This window comes from Marmota marmota, unplaced genomic scaffold (genome assembly GCF_001458135.2).
Source record: "Marmota marmota marmota unplaced genomic scaffold, marMar, whole genome shotgun sequence".
In the NCBI taxonomy this organism is placed as follows: domain Eukaryota; kingdom Metazoa; phylum Chordata; class Mammalia; order Rodentia; family Sciuridae; genus Marmota; species Marmota marmota.
The window spans coordinates 4642181-4665021 of record NW_025999998.1 but is presented as its reverse complement, the minus strand read 5'-3'; the positions used below and the strand labels follow the sequence as shown (position 1 = coordinate 4665021).

The 22841-nt window shown below is 39.8% G+C and overlaps 1 protein-coding gene across 1 annotated transcript in view; it reads right to left on the bottom strand.

Annotated features, from left to right (window-relative positions):
• Positions 1 to 4851: 4851 nt before the first annotated feature.
• Gldc (glycine decarboxylase) overlaps positions 4852 to 22841 on the bottom strand; it is an 86004-nt gene continuing 68014 nt past the window's right edge. The window contains exons 18-24 of the mRNA XM_048806775.1: positions 22643 to 22755; positions 21543 to 21684; positions 18832 to 18943; positions 10937 to 11032; positions 7677 to 7849; positions 6421 to 6501; positions 4852 to 5522 (exon numbers count right to left, since the gene is read on the bottom strand). Coding sequence (XP_048662732.1) covers positions 5379 to 5522; positions 6421 to 6501; positions 7677 to 7849; positions 10937 to 11032; positions 18832 to 18943; positions 21543 to 21684; positions 22643 to 22755 — 861 coding nt within the window. The 3' untranslated portion in view covers positions 4852 to 5378. The remainder of the gene's footprint in view (positions 5523 to 6420; positions 6502 to 7676; positions 7850 to 10936; positions 11033 to 18831; positions 18944 to 21542; positions 21685 to 22642; positions 22756 to 22841) is intronic.

The window sequence follows — 22841 nt, the reverse complement described above, 5'->3', positions numbered from 1 at the left end:
GTCAATTTGTCATTTCTTTGAAGAATGTGTTTTCTAATAGCTTCTGGGTTTCACTGTAATGAAAGTGTTTAATAATTTGTATTCCATTTAGAACTCATCATTTTTTAAATTGAAACTATACATCTTCAGTCCTGGAAAATTTTTCTTTTTAAATATTGCTTCTCTCAGTTTCTTTCCAGAACTGCTAGAAATTTTCAGTCTTTCCTCCATAACATCTATTACATGTTACACCTCATTATTCCCCCTATGCTGTGTTCTAGCCGATTCCTTCAAGTCATTCTTTCATTAAATTTTCTCATTTGAGAAAATTGTTTTCCAGTTTTTCTCTTCTTGTTTCATAATCTCTTATCTCATTTAAACATACTTATTTCAAAGTCCTAATATTTCTCATTTCCGACTTCTTAAGAGTTCTGACATTCGTTGGTGCTTAACATTGAATTTAAAATTTTTTTATCTGTGAACTAATGTATTGTATCTGTGATTTATTTTCTTCAGATAGGGTTTTGTTTATTGCATGGTTATGGACACAAATGCTTCCCTTGGAGAATGTTGCTTCTTTTAGGGCCTTGCATAGTTTCCTGAAACTAAACCAGATGTTATGTTTTTGTTGAATATAACTTTTTCATTATGCAGATGGTATGAATTGACTTCTTCAGTCACATGCAGTCAAGTTTCTTGTCGGGTGACTTTGTTTAAACCCATGGTCTGAGATGGGAAATTTGTTTTCTGCTATTAACCTGGTTAGTGCATATGGATATTTTGGTCCATTTATTGGAATAGGGCTTTCTCAATTCTAAGTGTGCCCCATTTCTCCTCCTTCATGTTCACTATGACTACAGTCTCAGTCCCTAACATTCAATCAGTGAACCTCCTGATTACTAAGGTATATATCTAGTCCTGGTACCTCCACAGGCCACATTTAAAGTTATGTGGGTTCTCTCTCCAATTCTGCCACCTCAAAATTTCCTTTTCTTCCTTTAGAACCTGTGTTTTTAAATAAGAATATTTTGTCAGTATGTTTATGTCTTAGGAGCAAAGATGAATATTCCCCACATCCATTCAGTCTGTCTCTAAAAAAGAAGAGTTAATTGATATTTTTAACTTACCATTCATACTCTCCTTCGAGGTAAATGGCATTATCTCCATTCTACAGGCAAGGAAGAAGTTATGCCCTAAGTCAAAGCTATCCAATGTTGGGTCTAGAATTTAAACTCAGGGATATTACTCTCCACTAAAGTATTTGACAAACAAGTTGGATACTCTTCCAAAGAGAAATAATGTGCAATCTGACTAAACTGCATATAAAAATACCTGAGAATCATTATTGTAATTTCTTTTAGACACTTCTCATTTTCAAACCATAATCCCTAAGTGCAATTAACTTCTGGGAAATAATGAAACCGTTTAGGGACCTTTGTTCAATTTTTTGGCAATTCCCATAACTGCCTCATGCTCAGTAGCATTAAACTTCAGATTGACAGTACTTCTTTGGCTGATGCCATCACAGGCTAAAACCTATCTTGATAAAATAGAGAAATAGCATTGCCAGCTAGCTTTCCACTTATACCTTCCAAAATGGTTGGCACCACATTCTGTACTCACTGATGTGTTATTGGTAAATCTGTTTAACAGACTACCCAACTGTCTCCTTCCATGGAAATATTTCTCATTGTCTTTTGAAATGTATCTGAAGCAGCTTCTTTTGACCACTAAAAACAGATTTTTTTATTTGGGGGATCTTTAATATTGTGGGTAGTTCATATTGGACGAAACATCTTGAACACAAATAAGTCAACTTTTTTCTCTTCCTTCCTTATGCCTTTAAGAAAGAATGTATATGCATCTAGTTCTTTGGCTGCTTGGTCTACTGTAGTGAGTAGCAGTTTTGGATCAAGCTCTCAATGGTATCAGCATTGGGGGAAAGTCTGCACTCATCCCAATGCCTTTGGATTCCATCCTGTTTTCTGGAAGTTTATGACTTTGGCTGTTATTTAAAGCACTTAAGTCTTCTGAGTCTACCAAGTTTTTTGCTTTGTTTTTTCAAATGATCTTCAATAACACTTTTATTTTAAAAAATTTAAAATGCCATATCCAAGTATACACATATTTTTCAATGTAGCAAACAGATCAAAACCACAGTAAAATTACTATTGCATCAGTTTTGAAAGCTCTAGACCTCTTAGAGCACCTAGGAAGTTGTTTCCTTTCATGTATTTCTGTTAAAAAAAAAAAAAAAGTAATTTTTGTTTCAAACCCATAGATCCTATTGAATGCAAAAGAAATTATACACAACCTCCAACTCACATTTTTTAAAAAATATTTTTAGTTGCAGATGAACACAAAACCTTTATTTTGATTGTTTAGTTTTTTTGTTTTTTTTTTTAATGTAGTGCTGGGGATTGAACCCAGTGCCACATGTGTGCTAGGCAAGTGCTCTACCACTGAGCCACAATCCTAGCCCTACAACTTGCATTTTAGAAGTTAGTTTGAAAGAGAAATGAAAGTATTTCTTGGTCTTTGACTTGATGCAGGTGGGAAATGAAATGATCTTGTTTGTATGAATTTGTACAAATATTCCCCATTGGAACAATGATATAGAGAAAAGGGGTTGGTTACCTGGTTAGCCTATCAAAGTCTATTAAACCATAATTGAACAGCACTGTTTCTTGTAAAAAAAAAAAACAAAAAAAAAAAACCTTTGTCAATTCTAGGTACCAGAGACTACCCATCCCAAACTGACTACATTTTTTTAAACAAATGTTGGTATGGGTGACCTGACAGAATTAGAACTTCTAAAAATTAGGAAATTAGGGGGCTTGGGGTCGGCCTCAGTGGTAGAGTGCTCGCCTAGCACATGCAAGGTCCTGGGTTTGATCCTTAGCACCACATACAAATAAATAAAATAAAGGTTTAAAAAGAAAGAAAGAAGAAATATATCTAAAAAAAAATTAGGAAATTATCCCTATGCCCAGGAGATTATATGTTTGAGAGGTAAGGAATGGAAGTGGAGAAAAGCTTCAGGTGAAAGGTACAACATGTCTGAAGGTTGAGAAACTCGTTTGGCAAACTGTGATAATGGCCGGAAAATTTAGAACCAGAAGTACTAAAGGAGTAAGAGAGAGGAAGATGATGTACTCAGTGCCCCAACAGATGGGAATTACACATTATGAACAGAAGAAAAGGGTTGGGATTGTGGCTCAGTGGCAGAGTGCTTGCATCGCACATGTGAGGCTCTGGGTTCAATTCTCAGTGCTGCATATTTAAAAAAAAAAAAAAGTCTGAAGAGAAGGAAAGGGAAAAAAAGATGCAACAGTAAGAAAATCAATCATTGACACCCACAAATACGCTCAATATTAATCATACCTCCTACATTTACAGTAATGAACAAACAGATCCTCCATGCTGAAACATGCAAAGTGAACAGGAGTCATGCAAAAGTGGCTGAGGAGAGTGCTCCAAGTAGAAGATGTCATATGAGCCAGGACCCAGAGGTGGGAAAGAATGGCACAACCATTAAGTAAATATGTGAGTGATTTAATAATGAAGGACATATGGTTCTCTTTGACACTCTTAACTACCAGCATTTGCCTCTGATACATTCTAGAGGCATGACCAGTTGGATGGCCAGTTGTAGAAACAACTTTGACCCTCAACTACTAATACTTTGACAAAATAGAAAAGAACCACTCTTTGCTTCAATTATTTATTTTCATTAACTGGTACTTCCTGAGAAGGAGCTGCTGCATGCCCTGATGGCTAACCTGTATTGAGAAAACAGTTTTCCAGCTCAGGAAGGGCAAAGGTTCCAAGTTTGCAGTCACCATAACAGTGTCATATCCTGTTTGGGCTGACAAGCGCTAGAGCTGGTCAGCCTAGGCCACACCAGCTTGTGTCCAAGAACATCTCTCCATACCTCCCTTAGGTAAAAGTGGAAAAGATTTCAAATGAGATATTTCAAACATTTCACCTAGAATTGTAACTGAGATGTAATTAAATATTAATTACCATGTAAAAGAGAAACCATGGAGCCCATTGTTTCTTGACTACTTTGTTAGGCTAACATTGTTTTACAAACTTTTTTAGAATTCAATAGGGCACTCAGACCTTTTGTCCAGATCATTAGTGATACTGAGTAATTGTTGGAGTAACCGGCCAGACAAGGAATCAAGAAATCAGTGTTAGAGCAAGTACTTGATAATTATCAAGAGCACCTCAAATATTTGCTTTTGGGGGGAGAAAGTCATGGCAGGCATGCTAGTTGCCTACCCAAAACCTATTCCCCTTTCCTTTCACAAAGTGCTGATTTTGTCTGGGGCAGTAGGGTGCCCAGGTAAAAGACCTCCCCTTAGTCCCTTGTAGTTAGGAGTGGTGATCTGAAACAATACTGGCCGGTTAAAAGTAAGGAGTTCCTAGATGGACCTTCTTGAAAAGCACTTCAAAAGAGACAAAACTTCAATAGAATGTGCCTTTTGCTCTTTCCCCTCATTCCTATCTTAAAGGGCTATGTGATACCTGGATGTGCAGTAGTCATTTTGAAATGTAAAGGCAGGCAGAACAGCAAGACTGACAGAGCATCAGCCCTTGGCTGGTTAGCTCTGGACTTAAAAAAAAAAAAAAAAAAAGCTGCTATTTAAATTGAAATTCTGTACTTGAATTTTAGTTACATGCATCCCAACACAATTCTAAATGGTCAAAGTAACCTTCAATGGTGACCAGGACAAGCAAGCTTTCTTTAGCCAAAGGCAAAACAGATAATATAACTATGGCTCTTGGGTTGGGTACTCTTGTTGCTCTTCAGTTCCCCCTGAATCTGGAGTGTGATAGGGTAAAATTATAAAATGGAGGGCATTCTTCAAATTGAATTGTTTATTAGAATACTAATAAATGCAGATAAAAAATCCACACACAGAAAATGAACACACTTAAATGCTATTACAGATTAGGCAAATTAGTCAGGAAAAAAGTTCTTCAGTAGATATAAAATGTAAACATTTGCCCTGGGATTTCCCACAGATGGCATAGTCCATGAGGACTTATTTGGAACAAAAATGTGACTATTGAATTTCCAGTAAAGCCTCTAACTTCTGCAAACTTGCCACATTGAAAAAGTTCCTAGCACACTCAAATTTTTCTATGCAAAAAAATAAATGGCTTCCAATCAACTGGATACAGAGTATTGAAGCAAAAAAACCAGACTTCCAACAGTCAGCTGCCACTCACTATGCTAACTGTATTTACATTAACCTTGAGAGAGATTATAAAAATATAAAGTACATAAAACCCTTACTTGAGCCTGGGTGGGAGATGAAATATTTATTGCTTATCAAATGCTCCAGGGAGAGACATCAACTTGGTAGCTTGAACTTAGGGAGAGAATATTAAGAAGAAGCTCTCTTCTGTTCAGAAAATGGGGACTCATAAACTTCCATGGGTGGGCAGGTACAGACCAGGTGCTGATCTCCATATATGTCATCAATCCGGGCAATGGTTGGCCAGAATTTGTTCTCTGGTTTCACAAAGGGCTGGAAAGGACAAAAGATGAAAATACTAGGGGATATTGTGAGCATATGTTCTTGGGGAAAAGGAAGGTGCAAAGATATTCCCACAGCCCAAAATACCATTAGCCCAACAAGTACTAAAAGCTATTCTGTCAAAAACAACAAACATCCAGTGCAGTGGTGCACACCTATAATCCCAGGAACTCAGGAGGCTAAGGCAGGAGGATCACAAATTCAAGGCCAGCCTCAACAACTTAGCAAGGCCCTATGCAACTTAGGGAGGCCCCACCTCAAAATGCAACATAGAAAGGGCTGGTATGTTGCTCTCTAGGTTCAATCCCCAGTACCCCCAAAAAACTTCAACTTTTGCCTTAGTAGTGGCAATCCTATAATCCCACAACTTGAGGCTGAGGCAAGAGGTTAGCAAGCCAGCCTCAGAACGTAGCAAAAACCTGTCTGGGACTGGGGCTGTAGCTCAGTGGTAGGATGCCCCTTGGATTCAATCCCCAGTAATGCATTAAAAAAAAAAAAAAATTCCAACATTTGAGCCTTGTCCCTATGTCACTCCCAACAGACTACAGAGTACCTTCTTCATATAATCTGTAAGAAGGCAGAGTGCACTTGGGTCCATTTTTTGTTGAATGGCAGTAGAAAACATGTTAATCACAGAGATCCCCTAATATTCAGCTTTCTTCTGTACCTCTGTTACTGTGGGTTCCAAACCTGTGGTGAATGTCCTACTTCTGACCTCAGGCACTGAAGCCAGGGCCTTTGCCCTGTGTTCATCACGACCCACCTATCACAAGGTGTGCCATATAGGGTTTCTCTAATGAGGCTGTAGGAAAAGGATCCCTCAGGAGATGTGGCTTAGGCAAGTAAACACCAACGCAATTGCCACATTCAGCTTCAGAGGAGAACTTACAAGTGGGAATGCCGCCACCTCTCTGGAATATGGACGATCCCAGTGGGAGGATGTGACACAGGTCAAGGAGTGTGGAGACATCTGAGAAAGACAAGGATGACAGTCAGCAGTGCACTGCCTTCTGCTCTACGCAACAGTCCTCGAGCTTCTGCTGGAAGCCCAGAGAGAGGAGTTGTCTTTCAATTTGGGGGATAGGAAAATTTTTGATGATATATTTCAGTTATTAGAAGGGTAGGTAATAATAAGCATATCTACCACCCAGCAAGGTGACACGAACATTTTTTCATACTTGCTTCACCTTTTAAACTAAGACATTACATAGTTAAAGCTGTAACTCCCCTCTGCAACTCATTGCTTGCTCTCCTCATCAGTGATAATCACTGTCCTGAATGTAGTGCTTATCAGTCTCATGTTTTTAACATTAATAAACAGCAAATAGCACAATTTGGCTCATTTTTAAACTTATCAATCTTTGAGAACCATTCTCCATCTGTTTCTGTAACTCAGTATTATGTTCTTTGAGATATCTATTGCCATTTTTAAAAATAGTCTAAATCCTGGAAGAATCAATATCTGGGGAGAAAAAAGAAATGACAGTAAAAATATATTCCTCACATTTAGCAAGGGCCTGCCTTCTCTTAGGCGGTGGCCCCTACATGCCAACTTGCTTTAGTTCCTTGTTTTCTAGCTTAGAGCCACGGAGATACAACCATAGCCTTCATGGTATGTTCCATTCATGGTTCTCCAGCCCAATGTCTGGACCTAACCAAAACTTAAGACCCTAACCAGATATAAAATTAACATGCTATAGAAGAGGTAGGGTAATGCCTAACAAACTTTTCTCCAATATGGCTCATATACACTGCAAAACATCCAGGGCAGATCAAATGTTCTCAGAGGCCACTGTTCCAATACAAGAATTTGTATTTATACAGTTAGAATTTATGCACTTCTGATTTATGCCATCATTTCACTACAATGCATGAGAGACTTAGAAGGATAAGAATGCTTCAAGTCCTTCAGTATCCACTGCCTCCTTTGGCAATCCGTTGGGTACGTGTAGGTATGTAGCTCCCACCCCAACATTATATCCGAGGAATCAGTTTGCTCAAGAAATGGACTACACCTTCTCAGAAGAATTATCTTATTCTAGGCAAGACTATCTTCAGATGAGAGTTCAGTAGTTGCCAGCAGACTGTCCAGACACCATTTCCTACTCTATGGGACATCTGAATAAAGTATCAGCGCTGACGCACCTTTAATGGATTGACCCTAGGGTCGATGCGGCCCTCTTCAATGTCAGCAATTTCCTGCCGAATGTTGATCATGGCATCACAGAATCTGTCCAGCTCTGCCTTGTCTTCTGACTCAGTGGGCTCAACCATGAGGGTTCCTGCCACAGGCCAGGACATGGTGGGGGCATGAAATCCTGAAAAGGGAGATAGAAGAACTTGACTCACTTACTTTGGCCTCCCCTTATAATTTACCCAAAGGAAATCATCAAATAAATGTGTGCACACATACATGCATCTATACATGTATACACATGCATACTGCACATATACATGGGTACACACAAATATACATGGAAATTCATCTTAGCACAGTTATTCAAAGAAAAACTTAGGATATAAGCTAATTTCCAGCAATAGGAATTGGCTAAATAAATTTTACAGGACACCCATACAATAACTGTGAAAGCATTAAAAAATATATAAATTAATATTTGTTAAGTTGGGTAAAACTTCAAAATTAGGTGTAAAAAAAAAGTTACTTATTACCCCACTTTGGTAAAATGACAACAAAAAAGACAAATACTAATGTTAACAGAGGTTATCACCAGGTTTCATTTTGTTTTAGGCTCTTTGAAACTGGATATAGCTCAGTGGTAGAGCATGTGCTGAGCATTCACAAGGCCATGGATTATCCCCAGCATGCACACACAAACACGCGCACATCCCCTCCCCCCCCAAAAAAAAAACACCTTTCTGCAATGATCATACCTTACTTACAAATAACAGAAATAAAAATATAGCCTATACAAATTTAAGTTACATATTGTCCCCATTTTTGTAAGTGAGGAAACTGAGACTTGGTCAGTACAGGGAAAGCATGAATGCAGCATGAGGTGTTTCTGTTTCCAAAAGTTTTTATACGTAAGATGAATCAATAAGAAATATTAACAAAAGATTTCCTGAACAAAAGCAAACAACATTTTTACATTTTTCTGTGGAAAAAAATAATAAAAAATTTTGAGGGTGGTGCTGGGGAATGGAACCCAGGGCCATGTGCATGCTACCTGTGCACTCCTCCTCTGAGCTACATTCTCAGCCCCTCTGTGAGACTTTTAAAAGAAAGAGTAACTCCAAGGCTGATAACACCTGTCAACTAATCTTGCCCCAGACTTCAGTGGTTCCCCAATTCTGGCATGCGTTAATGATGTGGAGTGTTATAGTAATGTCTGCATACCATAAAGATTTATGTCCCCAACATTTTATTATAAAAATTTTCAAACATACAGATAATTTGAAAGCACTGTAGGTGAGTACCCAAATACCTATCACTAGATTCTATAATGTTTGCTTTATCACATTCATCCAGCTTATTTTTGATGCATTGCAATCATCATATACTTAGCTCTCTAATATTTCAATATGCATATCATTAACTAGAATTCAATATTTAGTCACACATTTTTGAGAAAATCTTCAATAAAATGCACAATCTTAACTGTACCCTTTAATGAATTTTAACAAATGCATACACTTGTGTCACCCAGCCAGTAAAGGACTGTTTATTTTTTAATAATAATCTGATTTCATTGAAGTCTACCCTCAATTTACTGTGTGAGCAAATTCAGTCCAACATTTTTAGTGGTCTCCATATCTGAAACTGTCAGAGATGTTTTCAGAGGACATTTCTGGATCTAGACCTTGGTTCAGGAAGTCCAGGGTAGGAGCTGAATCTTAGATTCTGAAAATGAGTCTGATAATTAGTTTGGCCTAAGACAGTATATCCCAAACTTGTCTGAAAAGAGACAGTGGGCACTTGTAAAATATATAGATTAAATCCAGATTCAGTGTTTATGGCTAAGATCAGAACCTGTGTTGTTAATTTCATTTTCCAACTCAATTTTTTTTGGTGGGGAAGGGCAATACCAGGGATTGAACTCAGGGGCACTTGACCACTGAGCCACATCCCCAGCCCTATTTTGTATTTTATTTAGAGACAGGGTTTCACTGAGTTGCTTAACACCTCACTTTGCTAAGGCCTGCTTTGTACTCTTGATCCTCCTGCCTCAGCCTCCTGGCCACTGGGATTACAGGCATATGCCACTGCACCTGGCTCCAACTCATTTTTTTTCCCCAACTCTCATTTATTAACACATGTGCTGAGTGCTGAGGAACCTGGGCTTTGGACAAATATGGAAATTCTATCAAACATCAAAATAGTATCCAAATTGGGAGAGAAAATATGACTTGGACACAGTGAGTTGTGACATCAGTTGCTACCTCTCTCTTAGACTTTTCTCTGTTGGTGTGGTGTAATTAGGTGTGGGATGTAAACAATGCATGCAAGAATTGAAAATCTTCATCTCAACTGGCTATTACTCAATCCCTGGCTGGGTGAGTGAATCAGAAGAACAGAGTTAGTTCTACTATCAGGTAATGGGAGATACAGTTGCTAATTTTATTGGTAACAGCTTTCTTTGGTTTTTCCATTTATTATCAGTGTAATTCTACATAATATCATTCGAGAGGAGTTAATCATACATGCAGGAATCCCATTATGATGTAATAGCAAAACTACTAAAATTTTCACATTCCTTCTTAAAACAAGACATTAAAATTCAGACAGCTCTCCACATCCCTCCAAAGGCAAAGTTCTCCCCACCTTAGCCTTTCTGTGGGTTGAAGGATCCTTGATATTATTCATAGTGTCATTAAGAAAATGTAATTATAATGAGGATGTGGCGAATAAGGGATCTATGCTTCTCAAAATACTTTGGAGAAAGCTGAGTTTTTGTGAAAAGCATATCACCTATTTCTTCATTTCCGGAAGCAGCTGCAACGGCTGTGCCTTGGCCACAGTGGTTGTGTAACTCCAGAGCTATGTGTCTCTTAACACTTCTACAGGTCACCTGCTCTGCTTCCTTCCCTGTTCCACCAGCTTACCTTTTCATGGACCCCGTATTTAATAGGAATGGGAGAGAAGTAGGAATTTATGAGAAACACAGAAAAGGCACAATAATCCTTTTCTTTGGCATTTGAAAATCTAACTATTATGACTCCCTTTCTTGGCTCTGATGCATCCAAGAGGCATGTTTTAATGTCTTTCAAAGGGCAGGAGTGTAGCAATAGAAGAAAATTTTTTCATTATTAAAGGTTGCCAATAACCCTAGACTCCCAATTTATCCCATGAATAAGGATTCCATTTGTTTTTTTGAGGAACTAGTCTGTAGCCAGAAGGGACAGCTGCATGAATGTCAGAAGCTACTTACCCTAAGTCCACTTACCATAATCTTGAAGCCTCTTGGCCACATCCACAGCATCAATATTTGCTGACTTTTTGAAGGGTCTTGTGTCCAAAATAAACTCATGAGCCACAAAACCTGTTCAGGGCCCCCCCCCCCCACAAAAAAATTGTTTCACTTCAAGATTAGCATCAGCTTGTTTTGTCCAAACAAATAATTTAGCTCTTTCTGCATATTAGTGAGGACCAAGAAGCTATGAGCACTTGGTAAGTTTATAGCTGGCAATGAAGAATTCATTGACTCTAATTACATGTGTGTCTGATTTTATTTCACTACCCACCCATGAGCCTGATCACAGCTGATGGGAAGTGGGAGGCATTACTGGAACATTCAGCAGGAGGTATAAGGAGATAAGATTATTTCTACTCTGAGGACCTAAAATCTACTTGCAATAATTAAATATAACATTGTAGTCCTGATCCTTTTAAACTTTTTAATATTTATTGTTTTAGTTTTCGGCGGACAAACATCTTTGTTTGTATGTGGTGCTGAGGATCGAACCCCGGCCACACGCATGCCAGGCGAGCGCGCTACCGCTTGAGCCACATCCCCAGCCCCTCCTGATCCTTTTAAACAAAATATTTCTAGAGCCAAAGATCCACACAGACTTTTTTTTTTAGCAACTTTACCCTCATCATGGACTAACAGTTTCTTCTGGATGTGTGTAAATATATATTAAATATATGTCCATAGGACACATACAGGATTTTATATAATTCTTCAAAAGAGCTTTGGTGTTAGCATGCAGACTGAGAATTAGAGATAGGTCCTATCAAATAGTACACTGAAGTGGCAAGGAAGCAGTGAGGTACAGTCCGCATGGGCAGTTCACTTTGTTCTAATTTGAACGCAGATGAGCTTCTGACCACCCCTCCATTGTCAATTAAAAAAAAAAAAAAAAAACAGTCTACGGGGCCAGGCCAGTAGCACATGCCTATAATCCCAGCAGCTGAGTCTGAGGCAAGACGATCACAAGTTCAAAGCCAGCCTCAGCAAAAACTAGGGACTAAGCAACTCAGTGAAATCCTGTCTCTAAATAAAATACAAAATAGGGCTGGGGATGTGGCTCAGTGGTCAAGTGCCCCTGAGTTCAATCCCTGGTATTGCCCTTCCCCACCAAAAAAAATTGAGTTGGAAAATGAAATTAACAACACAGGTTCTGATCTTAGCCATAAACACTGAATCTGGATTTAATCTATATATTTTACAAGTGCCCNAAAAAAAAAAAAAAAAAAGTGAGTTAATACTTGAAAACAGAAATTTCTGGGGGCTTCCCAAATTCTACAGTCCACCAACTGATGAGTTCTCTTAAGAGAAATTTCTAATCTCTAATATTGTGAGACAATAACGTATCCAACTTGCTTTCCTGACTCTCAGGAAATAAAGAAATAGTGAATCCACTTATGAGCAGAACAGACAAAACTTCCCAAGCCTGTCAAGAATAGCTCCAGTCACTAACAACCCCTGCAGATGGTCTGTGAACTGCTCTGAAGAAACATGAAAGAATTGGTTTTGTTTGGGTGGGGAAAGTATGAGAACCCAAGACACTGAATACACTAAAACTGTTTGTTTTTAAAATACAGTTTCTAACAACAGTGAATTGGTCAAGAGTGTGATTCAAAAACAGAAAGTTCTATTCAAGAGTAGGTAAACTTGAGGGGAGGAGGGGTGCCAAAAAGCAATAGCCACGAGAATGCTCAAGGAGAACACCAGGAGAATACTTAAGAGCTTATCAACTATTAATTTCAGTGCCCTGCTATACTATCCTACCTTTGGAGTCCAGTGTCAGCCTTTGCCCTTTCTCTGAACCTCTGGCTGCCACTAGGTCATTAAACTATGGCAATGACAGAAAGAAGAAGGCTAATGGAAGCTCACTGCTGTGAAGGACATGCAGACAGCAGGAAGGCAGTGATGCCCATAAGGGGGAGAGGAATTGCTTGTTGGCAGGCGGAGAGGAGAGTCTTCCAAGCAAGGGTTCAGTAAAAGCTGAAAGCCCAACTTAGCATGGCTAATACCAAGACTTCATCTGCTAAGGGCCCACCACAGCCAAGTGGTTTGGGAAGAGCTCCATTTTTAAAATGAGGTTCAGATGTTATGGTCTAAATCCGTATTCTATTACATTCAAATGGAAACTTGTGGAACATCAGCATGTCTATCTCTACTTGAGCCCCGAAAAGGATGAAATTTAAACTTGGCAGCCATCAGAGACCAGATACCAAGATATTCATCTTTGCAACTTTTAGGAGAAAGATAAACTTCCTATGGCATTTTGTTGAGTCAGGACAATCTGAAGTAGAAACTGTATAAAATGATTAGTGCAAGTTTTCATTTTCACCAAGTAGCTATTTTTAGCTATGCCTAATTAACTATAGCTTAAGACAAAGGAACATGAAAGAGATAAGAAAAGTGGATGATGGAAAAGCAAAAGAAAAGTGACTTAGTTCTGTTGGTACCACCTCCCCTCCTGCCAATTGTCTTGGGAGGCTGAAAACAAAGGAATATGCTGTGGGAAAATAGGGCTTCCATAAAGCCTTTCTTTCTTTTTTTTTTTTTTATGTTTTAGTTGTAGTTGGACACAATGCCTTTATTTTATTTATTTATTTTTATGTGGTGCTGAGGATTGAACCCAGGGCCTCAAACATGCTAGGCGAGCGAGCACTCTACCACTGAGCCACAACCCCAGCCCCCAAAAGCCTTTCTTAAGGGCAGCAACTGAACTTTGCTTGTCCTATGACCTCAGAGAAACTGCCTAGTAGTCAGTCATGGTAACACACATTTGTAATCTTAGGGTCTTAGGAAGCTCAGGCAACAGAATCACAAGTTTGAGGCCAGTATCAGCAACTCAGAAAGGCCCGAGCAGTTTAGACCATCTTGAAATTTTAAAAATAAAAGGGGGAGGGGGCTTTGGGCATGTAGCTCAGTTGTAAAGCACCCCAGGGTTCAATTCCCAGTAACCCCCTCCCCTAAAATAAGAGGTCACCTAGGAATATTGGAGCTGATTAGGCAATTATTTTGTAAAGCTTGGGTGGGCAATCAAAGCTCCTTCAAGCTCTTCAGTGGTAATTCAGGAATCATCATGAATAGAATCTAAATTTGGCTGTTTCCCTGAAAATGCAATCAGGTACACTAGACCCCTGGTCTCAGCAGGGTCACTTTGGACTGGGGATATAAGGGCCTAGGCCCTAAGGCCCCAGCCGATTTACAAAGCAGAGGCCACCTGGACAGGAATTTGCAAGTAGAGTTAGGTTTGTCTAGGGTAAAAAGCAGATAGGCATATAAGAAACTAAAATAATAAATCACTGGTATACTAATAAAGTTATCTCCTGCTGATGGGAACTCCATTCAGCTCACACAGGGAGCTGAGGACTTCCCATAAGATCAAAAACCTGCAAACTTTCTAAAATGCTTCCTTTAAAAATGTATCATCTTCCCTGAGGTGATTCCTTTCTTTTCTCATCCTAGCGGAATACATACTACTGCTCCTCCAGCCCCACCCTCACCCATGCTTGGCTGTTAACTTCCTTGTTTCAAAAAATCACAAGCAGTTTAGCTGGTATTCAAATCTCGAAAAGAAATGGCTCGTATAAAGGCAAGCCTGGAGTTGATTAAAATGATTGCCTCATAGTCAGACACAATTCCAAAGTCTTCGTTTGAGCTGGTAAACATGATTAAGACGAATGGCAGGCTTCTAATACTGCCATTAGATGTTTTAGAATACAACGTGTTCATTGGGAATGTTCCTATTTGGCGCCCAGAGGAGGGACAGTGGTGATTGTTTTTAGGACCTAAAATACTAAGCCTCAAACTGTGTATTGAATGTGTTTACCAGACCAAATATGAGACAATTTTTAGTTTCACAAACTTTGGGATTGGATAATAAAGTCTGTACCAAATATTTCTGCTTGGAATGAGAAATATTATTTGTTATTTAATTCTGGAGTAAAATGTCAAAACAAATGGAAATTTCATCTATCTTTTTATACCACAAATTCCCCAGGACAGTGAGTGGGTTGGTGGGGGTGGTGAGGGGGTGTGGTCAGTCCCTGTGGTAAAGCTGTCATTTAAATCCTAAGCACATGGCTGTAATGGTCCCTCTCCCGCAGGGTGCCAACCACCCCACTCAGTTTAAATCGCATTCATTCTTTTTTGTTTTTAATTTTGATTTGTTATATGTGACAACAGAATGCATTACAATTCATATTACACATATAGAGCACAATTTTTCCTATCTCTGGTTGCACACAAAGTAGAGTCATGTCTTCTTACATGTACTTAGGGTAATGTTGACCATCGCATTCCACCATCTTTCCTACCCCTATGCCCCCCTCCCTTCCCCTCCATCCTCTCCCCTCTCTCCCCTTTTCCCCTTTGCCATATCTAGAGTTCATTTAATCCTCCCACCCACCCCACAGCATATTATGGATCAGCATCCTTAAATCAGAGAAATCATTCGGCATTTGGTTTTTTGGGATTGGCTAATATCACTTAGCATTATATTCTCCAGCTTCATCATTTACCTGCAAATGCCATATTTTGTTCTCTTTTTTTGCTGAGTAATATTCCATTGTGTATATATATGACATGTTCTTTATCCATTAATCTACTGAAGGGCATCTAGGTTGGTTCCACAGTTTAGCTATTGTGAATTGTGTTGCTATAAACATTGATGTGGCTGTGTCCCTGTAGTATGCTGTTTGTTTGTTTGTTTTACATTTATTTCATTGTAGATGAACACACAGTATCTTTATTTATTTTTATGTGGTGCTGGGGAATGAACCCAGTGCCTCACACATGCAAGGCAAGCACTTTATCACTGAGCTACAGCCTCAGCTTCTGTAGTATGCTGTTTTTAAGTCCTTTGGGTATAAACCAAGGAGTGGGTTAGCTGGGTCAAATGGTGGTTCCATTCCCAGTTTTCCAAGGATTTTCCATACAGCTTCCATATTGGCTGCACCAATTTGCAGTCCCATAAGCAATGTATGAGTGTTCCTTTTTTTCCACATCCTCACCAACACTTATTGTTGTTTGTATTGTTAATAGCTGCCATTATGACTGGAGTGAGATGAAATCTTAGTTTTGATTTGCATTTCTCTAATTTCTACAGATGTTGAACATTTTTTCATATATTTGTTGATTGAGTGTATATCATCTTCTGAGAAGTGTCTGTTCAGTTCCTTGGCCCATTTATTGACTGGGTTATTTGGTTTTTTTGGTGTTAAGATTTTTGAGTTCTTCATAAATCCTAGAGATTAGTGCACTATCTGATGTGCATGTGGTAAAAATTCTATAGTCCTCCACTCCACCAGCAGAACTATCAAAGGGACTCAAATAATGGTACATCATACAATCAAATTAACATTTCAATAATCAGTATTTCATGCCATGGAAAATGCTCGTAAAAGAAAATTTTTAAAAATAGTATAAAAACTGTATTTTTTAATTGAATCAACATAGCCAATGTCAAAGAATATTTAATGCCATGGGGAAATGCTCCTGATATAAGAGGAAGTTTAAAAATAGGATTAAAATCTGTGTTTTAAACACAACCAGGACTGGGGCTGGGGCTCAGTAGTAGCGCACTTGCCTGGCAAGTGTGAGGCACTAGGTTTAATTCTCAGCACCACATATAAATAAATAATAAATAAAGGTCTATCAACAACTTAAAAAAATACTTTAAATACATATTAAAAAAATAAATATGACCAATTGTGTACAATAAAGATGAAAAGGAAAATAACAGAATATTAATAGCTGGCTATGCCTGACTGACAGAGGCATGGACCATTTAATTTTCCTTCATGCTTTATTTTCCAAAATGTCCATGTTGAACAATACACATTATTTATATAATCAGACTGAATATTTATGCTAATCCTTAAAGCTCAACAAGCAAGATACATATCACACAGGAGCTACATTTCAGTTAATTAGTAGCTCTAGCAGCTTCTTTAGCACCTACCTCAGAAGCATCTTCTCATGTAGTTTAGAAACTTACTGCCTACCACTTTTTTTTTTTCCCCTCCTGGGACCAGGGAGAGGGGGGCATTCCTAACCAGAACTTCTATATATATTTAGTTTTTTCCTATTTTCAAACTCCCAAACCACCCCTTTGGATACATATTTATAAGGTGAGACCTGCCTTTAAATTAAAGATCACAGGTGCAGATGTACACTCTGCCTGGCTGGAGAAACCAAGAGCCCAGGAGGGGCCTGGTTGCTATTGCCCAGATCTGGCCTGCTGGTGCCTAGCTTCTCTCTGCTGGTCTCTGTGTCTGCTCAGCTCTCATTCCAGGGCCACAGCCAGCTTTCCAAAGGTCCACTTGGTTCTTGGTTTCAGCCTTTCCCACTCAAGATGACTCTATTCTCCCATCTATTATTCTATTGTAGTTTCACTGTCCCTTCATAGACTTTCCTCTGGCAGCTTAAAATCATATTGCTTTCTGTTTAAAAATAATACATGACTACATAACTTTTATGTTGAAACACCCCAATCCCCTTTCACTACCAAACTTCTAAAGCACGAAAGCTTCTCCTTTCTCCTTACCAATCCCACATCAAGATCTCAGTCCATTTCCATCTGGTGTGTGCCTCACCATTTGCCCAAACTACTTTCACAGGGTACCAAAGTCTTCTTAATTATTGAAGTCAAAGGTTCTTTTAAAAACTCATAAAATCAGATTTGTCACTCATACCTCAATAAAGCTGTAGAAAAATATGAATTCATGAAATAAAATCAGCTCCTCACTCTCTATAGTCTCCCTTTCCTTGTCACGCAACGTCACACACATTTATCTGTTGACTGCACGTGACAGGCCAGGTATGGGTGCTGGAGAAATGAAACAGACAGACTGCATCCTGTTGGAGGTGTTTTGCTGTCATTTCTTCATACTCCATCCTTGGGTTCCTCTCCAAGACTCTGTTCTTCAACTCTGTGGTCATGGCCAATGTCTAAATGTCTACCTGGCTCTTGGTTCCATCACCTTCCATCACTTCTAGGGTGACTTTGTTCCCCCACTTACCTAGACCTTTTGTTGTAAGCCTATAAGGTTTACCTAAGATTTCTCTTCATACTCAACTAATCAGTAAATACAGCCAACCAATTCTACTTCTAAAGAGCAGCTTTCTTCCTTGCCACAGTCTTAATGATCTATGGTAATAATCTCCTAATGAATCCTGTAGCACTCCCCCTTCCCCCCACCAAGACTCCACCCACCCAGGCAACTCTTGCTTCTCTGGCTTGCTCCTGTAGCAGGGATCTTACCTGCTACTTTTCCTTCCAGATTCATTTCAACAAGCTCCTTCCAGAAGGGTCTCTCTACTATTCCACCCTGCCTTACCCAATCTGAGCGGCTCCACTTTTTGGAAGCAGACATATAGCATTTTGTGATAACCAGCTCATAGTATTATGTATACGCATCTCTCAGTGGTGTGTGTTCCTTGTTGAAATGGGCTGTGTAGACTAAGTGCCTTGGATAGCCTTCTTACAGTAATACTATTAACTATCCAAAGTTATTTTCAAGAACTTTATACTTGCTGGGCACAGTGGTGCATGCCTGTAATCCCGGTGGCTCAGGAGGCTGAGACTGGAGGATCATGAGTTCAAAGCCAGCCTCAGCAACTTAGAGAGGCTCTAAGCAACTCAGGGAGACCCTGTCTCTAAATAAAATATAAAAAGGGGCGTAGGGTAGGGGTGTGGCTCAGTGGTTAAGAACCCCTGGATTCATCCCCAAAAACAAACAAACAAAAAAATAAACAAAACACCCAACTCTATACTTTTCTCTAGTATGTGAAATAGAAATCTCCCGCTCACGTCACAAGTCAACTTAGTTAGGCCAAGGAAAAAACCAAGGTGATGATAATCTAAAGTTGATACTTACCTCTTGCACCCCTAAAAAGGACTCTATAGTGTTTTTCTAATCGCTTCGCCATGTAGTTGGCATTTAATATAGCAATTTCTGTGGCCTGTTTAAGGCCTTTGCCTCCCATCATCTGCAACAAAAAGAAAAAAAGCCATCAACAGGTGAACCCAATGATCAAGATACTAATCAGACAGCCCCAGATAAACCTCACCCAAAAAAGATGTCAGCCTACCATAACTCTCTGGATTAAAGATGAATGGAAAATCCTAAGAAAGATATCTGTCTTTTCAGAGCCTGAAATAATTTTTTAATCACTACCTTTACTTCCCCAACCCTCCAACACCATGCTGGGGATTGAACTCAGGGGCACTTTACTACTGAGTTATATTGCCAGTCCTTTTAATTTGTATTTTGAGACATGGTCTTGCTAAATTGCTATAGGTCTCACCAAGTTGCTAAGGCTGGCCTTGAACTTGCAATCCTCCTGCTTCAGCCTCCTGAGTCACTGAGATTATAGACATATGACATTGTACCCAGCTACATTTTTTATTATAGTAACACAGTCTACAACAGAGCAAAGTTCATGCTGACTACTATGTTATTTAAAGTGAAAAAATAACTGTTCTTAGATACAGGTATTTTGAGGTAGTTTTTTTGTTTGTTTACTGTGAATTTAAGATATTTCGATAATTGCTAGGAGTTCCATGAGATCTTGGTCAAAATCTTCATTGAATCAATTTTGTACAATCTGTTTTCCTATTGTCTACAGAGAAGCCCATTGATTTTTAACAAGTACCAGGTTCAATCTTACTCTATTCTGATGGTTATTAAGTCCCTGTGATCATAGGAGGAAATGCCATGACTAGCAAAGAGCTTAAAATCAAGACTCTCAATTTTCACCATCTCCTTTTTTCCCCAAGAATCTCCTCTACTATGGAGCCTCAATATATATTATATATGTAACTAATATAAAGTAAACGAGAAATCACCAAAGAAAGCAAGAGTGGTACCAAACTCCACAGTAAGGAGAGGACACATGTCCTCAGGCATGTGTCCTGAGTAAAGAATGCCTAGAGTAAAAGTTAGAATTTGACTGAAAACTTAAAAATGGGCAGAATTTGGAGAGGCAAAGAGAAAAGGGGAGGCACCCCAAGTGAGAAAAAAAGACAAAAAACCAAGTGTGGAAGGCGGCACATGCTTGTCATCTGGGAGTCACTGTAGGACAAGGTGGATTGTGACTACACCTTCTAAGCCTCAAAGCTTCCCTAAGAAGAGTGTGGCCCTGTTCAGCCAGCCTCTGCCTTTGCACATACATCTCAAAGTCACCAAGCATCTTTCTCAAAATGCTGACAGTTCCAGATCAAGCCCACATATTCTGAATTTTGTTCTCCCTGAGATGGGGCCAAGGCATATGGCATATGCTAGTGAGAACCAGCAGTAAAGACAGTAGGAAGCAAGAGAGGCTTGTGGGCCTTCAGTCTAGCGTCCTGTGGGACTGTCCAAGAAGGATCACAGCAGGGAGAGAAGAGGCTCCTGCTAGAGTACAGGAGATAAATAACAACAACCTTAAATAAGAGAAAGCCCCAGGTCAGAGGACTAGCTTAAACACTACTTTATTTATTTAGTGTTTAAACTGAGACTTTGTCTGGTGTTCCAGGCATATGGCCAAACCAGCCTCAGGACATTTATTTTCTATATGTGGGAAATCATCTCCAACCCAACTATGTCCATACAAATAACCCAGATTTAAAGAATCCAGGGATCAAAGGGAAATGGGAACTTGATTCAGTTTGCAAAGAAACAGACCTTTATTCCGACTGTTTTTGTTACGACTCTTTGCAAAACAACTTTGAGTATCATTTTTAAAAGCACATTCTAGTCTCTTGATTCTGCAGAATTGTTCTAGCTTCCAAGAAACTTTTCATTAAGAATCATAAATGCCACACTGTTCATGAATAACAGCCACCCCACAGAGTCATCCCGCGTGATCTGCTTAGCTGAGTTTGGGGTATTGTTCCACCAGTAGCCACCCTTCCTTTAATGAGGGCCACTGCTTTGAGGAATCTGCTCTAATTAGCAGGTTACACAACATTCCTATCCACAGGCTTGACAGTCAGGAGGTGGGCAGGCCATTTTGAACACAAGCTGTATAAAATAAACTCTGGTCCCAGTATTTTTTTGGAGAAAGACAAAGGAAGGAAGCCTGGTCTCTGAAAAAGTCTAATTACCCCTAAAAACGCAGCTCCACAAGTCCTAAAGGGCAGAGAGCTTTTGGAAACCACTACAAAGGCAAATCTCCACTACTTTTCAAGTTATCCTCCAGGTCACCAAGAAATATAAAGTAAAGTGAGATTTGTCCCTAAAATTTATCCCAGGATCTCAACAAAGTGTAATAATTAGTATGTGCACTTGCAAGAGGCTGTCTAAATCTTACAGGAAACCAAATGATGCGGCCAGAACATCCACATGACTCATGGAACTTAACTGTGTCTGGAAAAATATATCTGGTTCGTCAGTTTCTCTGATGTTAAACCCACTATGAGAACCCAAAGGAAATAGCATAATGAAGAAGAGATGAATTTTAGCAGATCTCTTCAAGGAGGTTTCTCCCACCTAGGCATCAGCAGTGTCACTGAACCACATCTCGCATCATGAATTTCTTCATTTTTAACCCAAGAAGGAAGTGTGCAGTCTCCAGTTCTCCACCCACACATATCCTCAAGTCTCACCTTAATATAAGCCCAGGAAATGGGCAAGATGGAACTAGATCCCCACGGGGCTGCACTGACGGTCCCCACAGGCCAGGTGTCCTCATTCGGCTTTACTGCAATGATGGGATGATTGGGCAGAAAGGGGACAAGATGCTTCTTCCTGTATTTTTTGTAAGCAGACATTCAGAAGATGTTAAAAGATCCAGTTGAACTACACAGGCAAGTATTGGGCCCTTTCAAGAAGCCTTATTGTTAGTGGAGGAACTTAACTATGGAAGGGACCTGATATCTGCCAAGAGGCTGGCAACAAGGCAGGAAGGAACCAGGAAGAGTTCCTTCCTTCCTCCTCTACCAGCCATGAGAGTCCCAGAAGCTCACCCAGTGGTGGAGGATTCAGCAGGGGTAGCATCCAGAGCCATGGGCTCCAGGTGTGGAACATCCCAGTTCTGGCCCCACCACACACACACACACACACACACACACACACACACACACACATCTATGGGGCATAGAAGAGTGCTAAGGAGGAGATGCCCCAGGACCTGTACCTTGGAAGCCAGTACATAACCACCCCCACCCACACACACACACACACATACGGAGCTGATGCACGGGGGATCATCTGCTTACTATAATAACACTAATCAAAGAGAAAAGCAAGAGAGCCAGGATCCCATTAATCCTGAAAACTGGCCCCTCTGGCCCACATTTTTGGAATATGGAAGAAGATCCAGAAGTGGCTACTGTCACCACAGTATAAAAGCTGACGAGGATTCTGTCTGTCTGTCTTATTATGACTTCATCCAATTGTTTCCAGCACTTCCAGGTGCCAACACTTAGTTCTAACCCCTAATATTCCAGTGAAGTTTCCCGTCCCTTCCTCTGTTAATAAACCTACTGTCTATGCACAATTGGGAGCTCAGCTAGGCCAAACATTGTGGGTATGAAAATCTAATTACGCTCTTCTTTGGACATACCCCAAAAGCACTCCTTTCACTGGTCCTCGCCCAGCCCCCACATACTAAGGCATCCTCGACACTTGAAGACCTCGATGGGAAAAACAGTTTGGGGCCATTCTGTCTCCAGGGCCAACCTGAAACCAGTGGCCCAGAACTCACACTCCAATGGGCCCCATGCCAGGGCCACCTCCTCCATGGGGAATACAGAAGGTCTTGTGAAGATTTAGGTGTGAGACATCAGACCCAAAGTCTCCAGGACGACAGATTCCCACCTACCACAAAGAGAAAGAGCCAGAATTAAGTATCAAGAGCTTGGCAGGGCCCTCTGCAGCAAAGGCCAGGACCTTTTGGTGCTGCC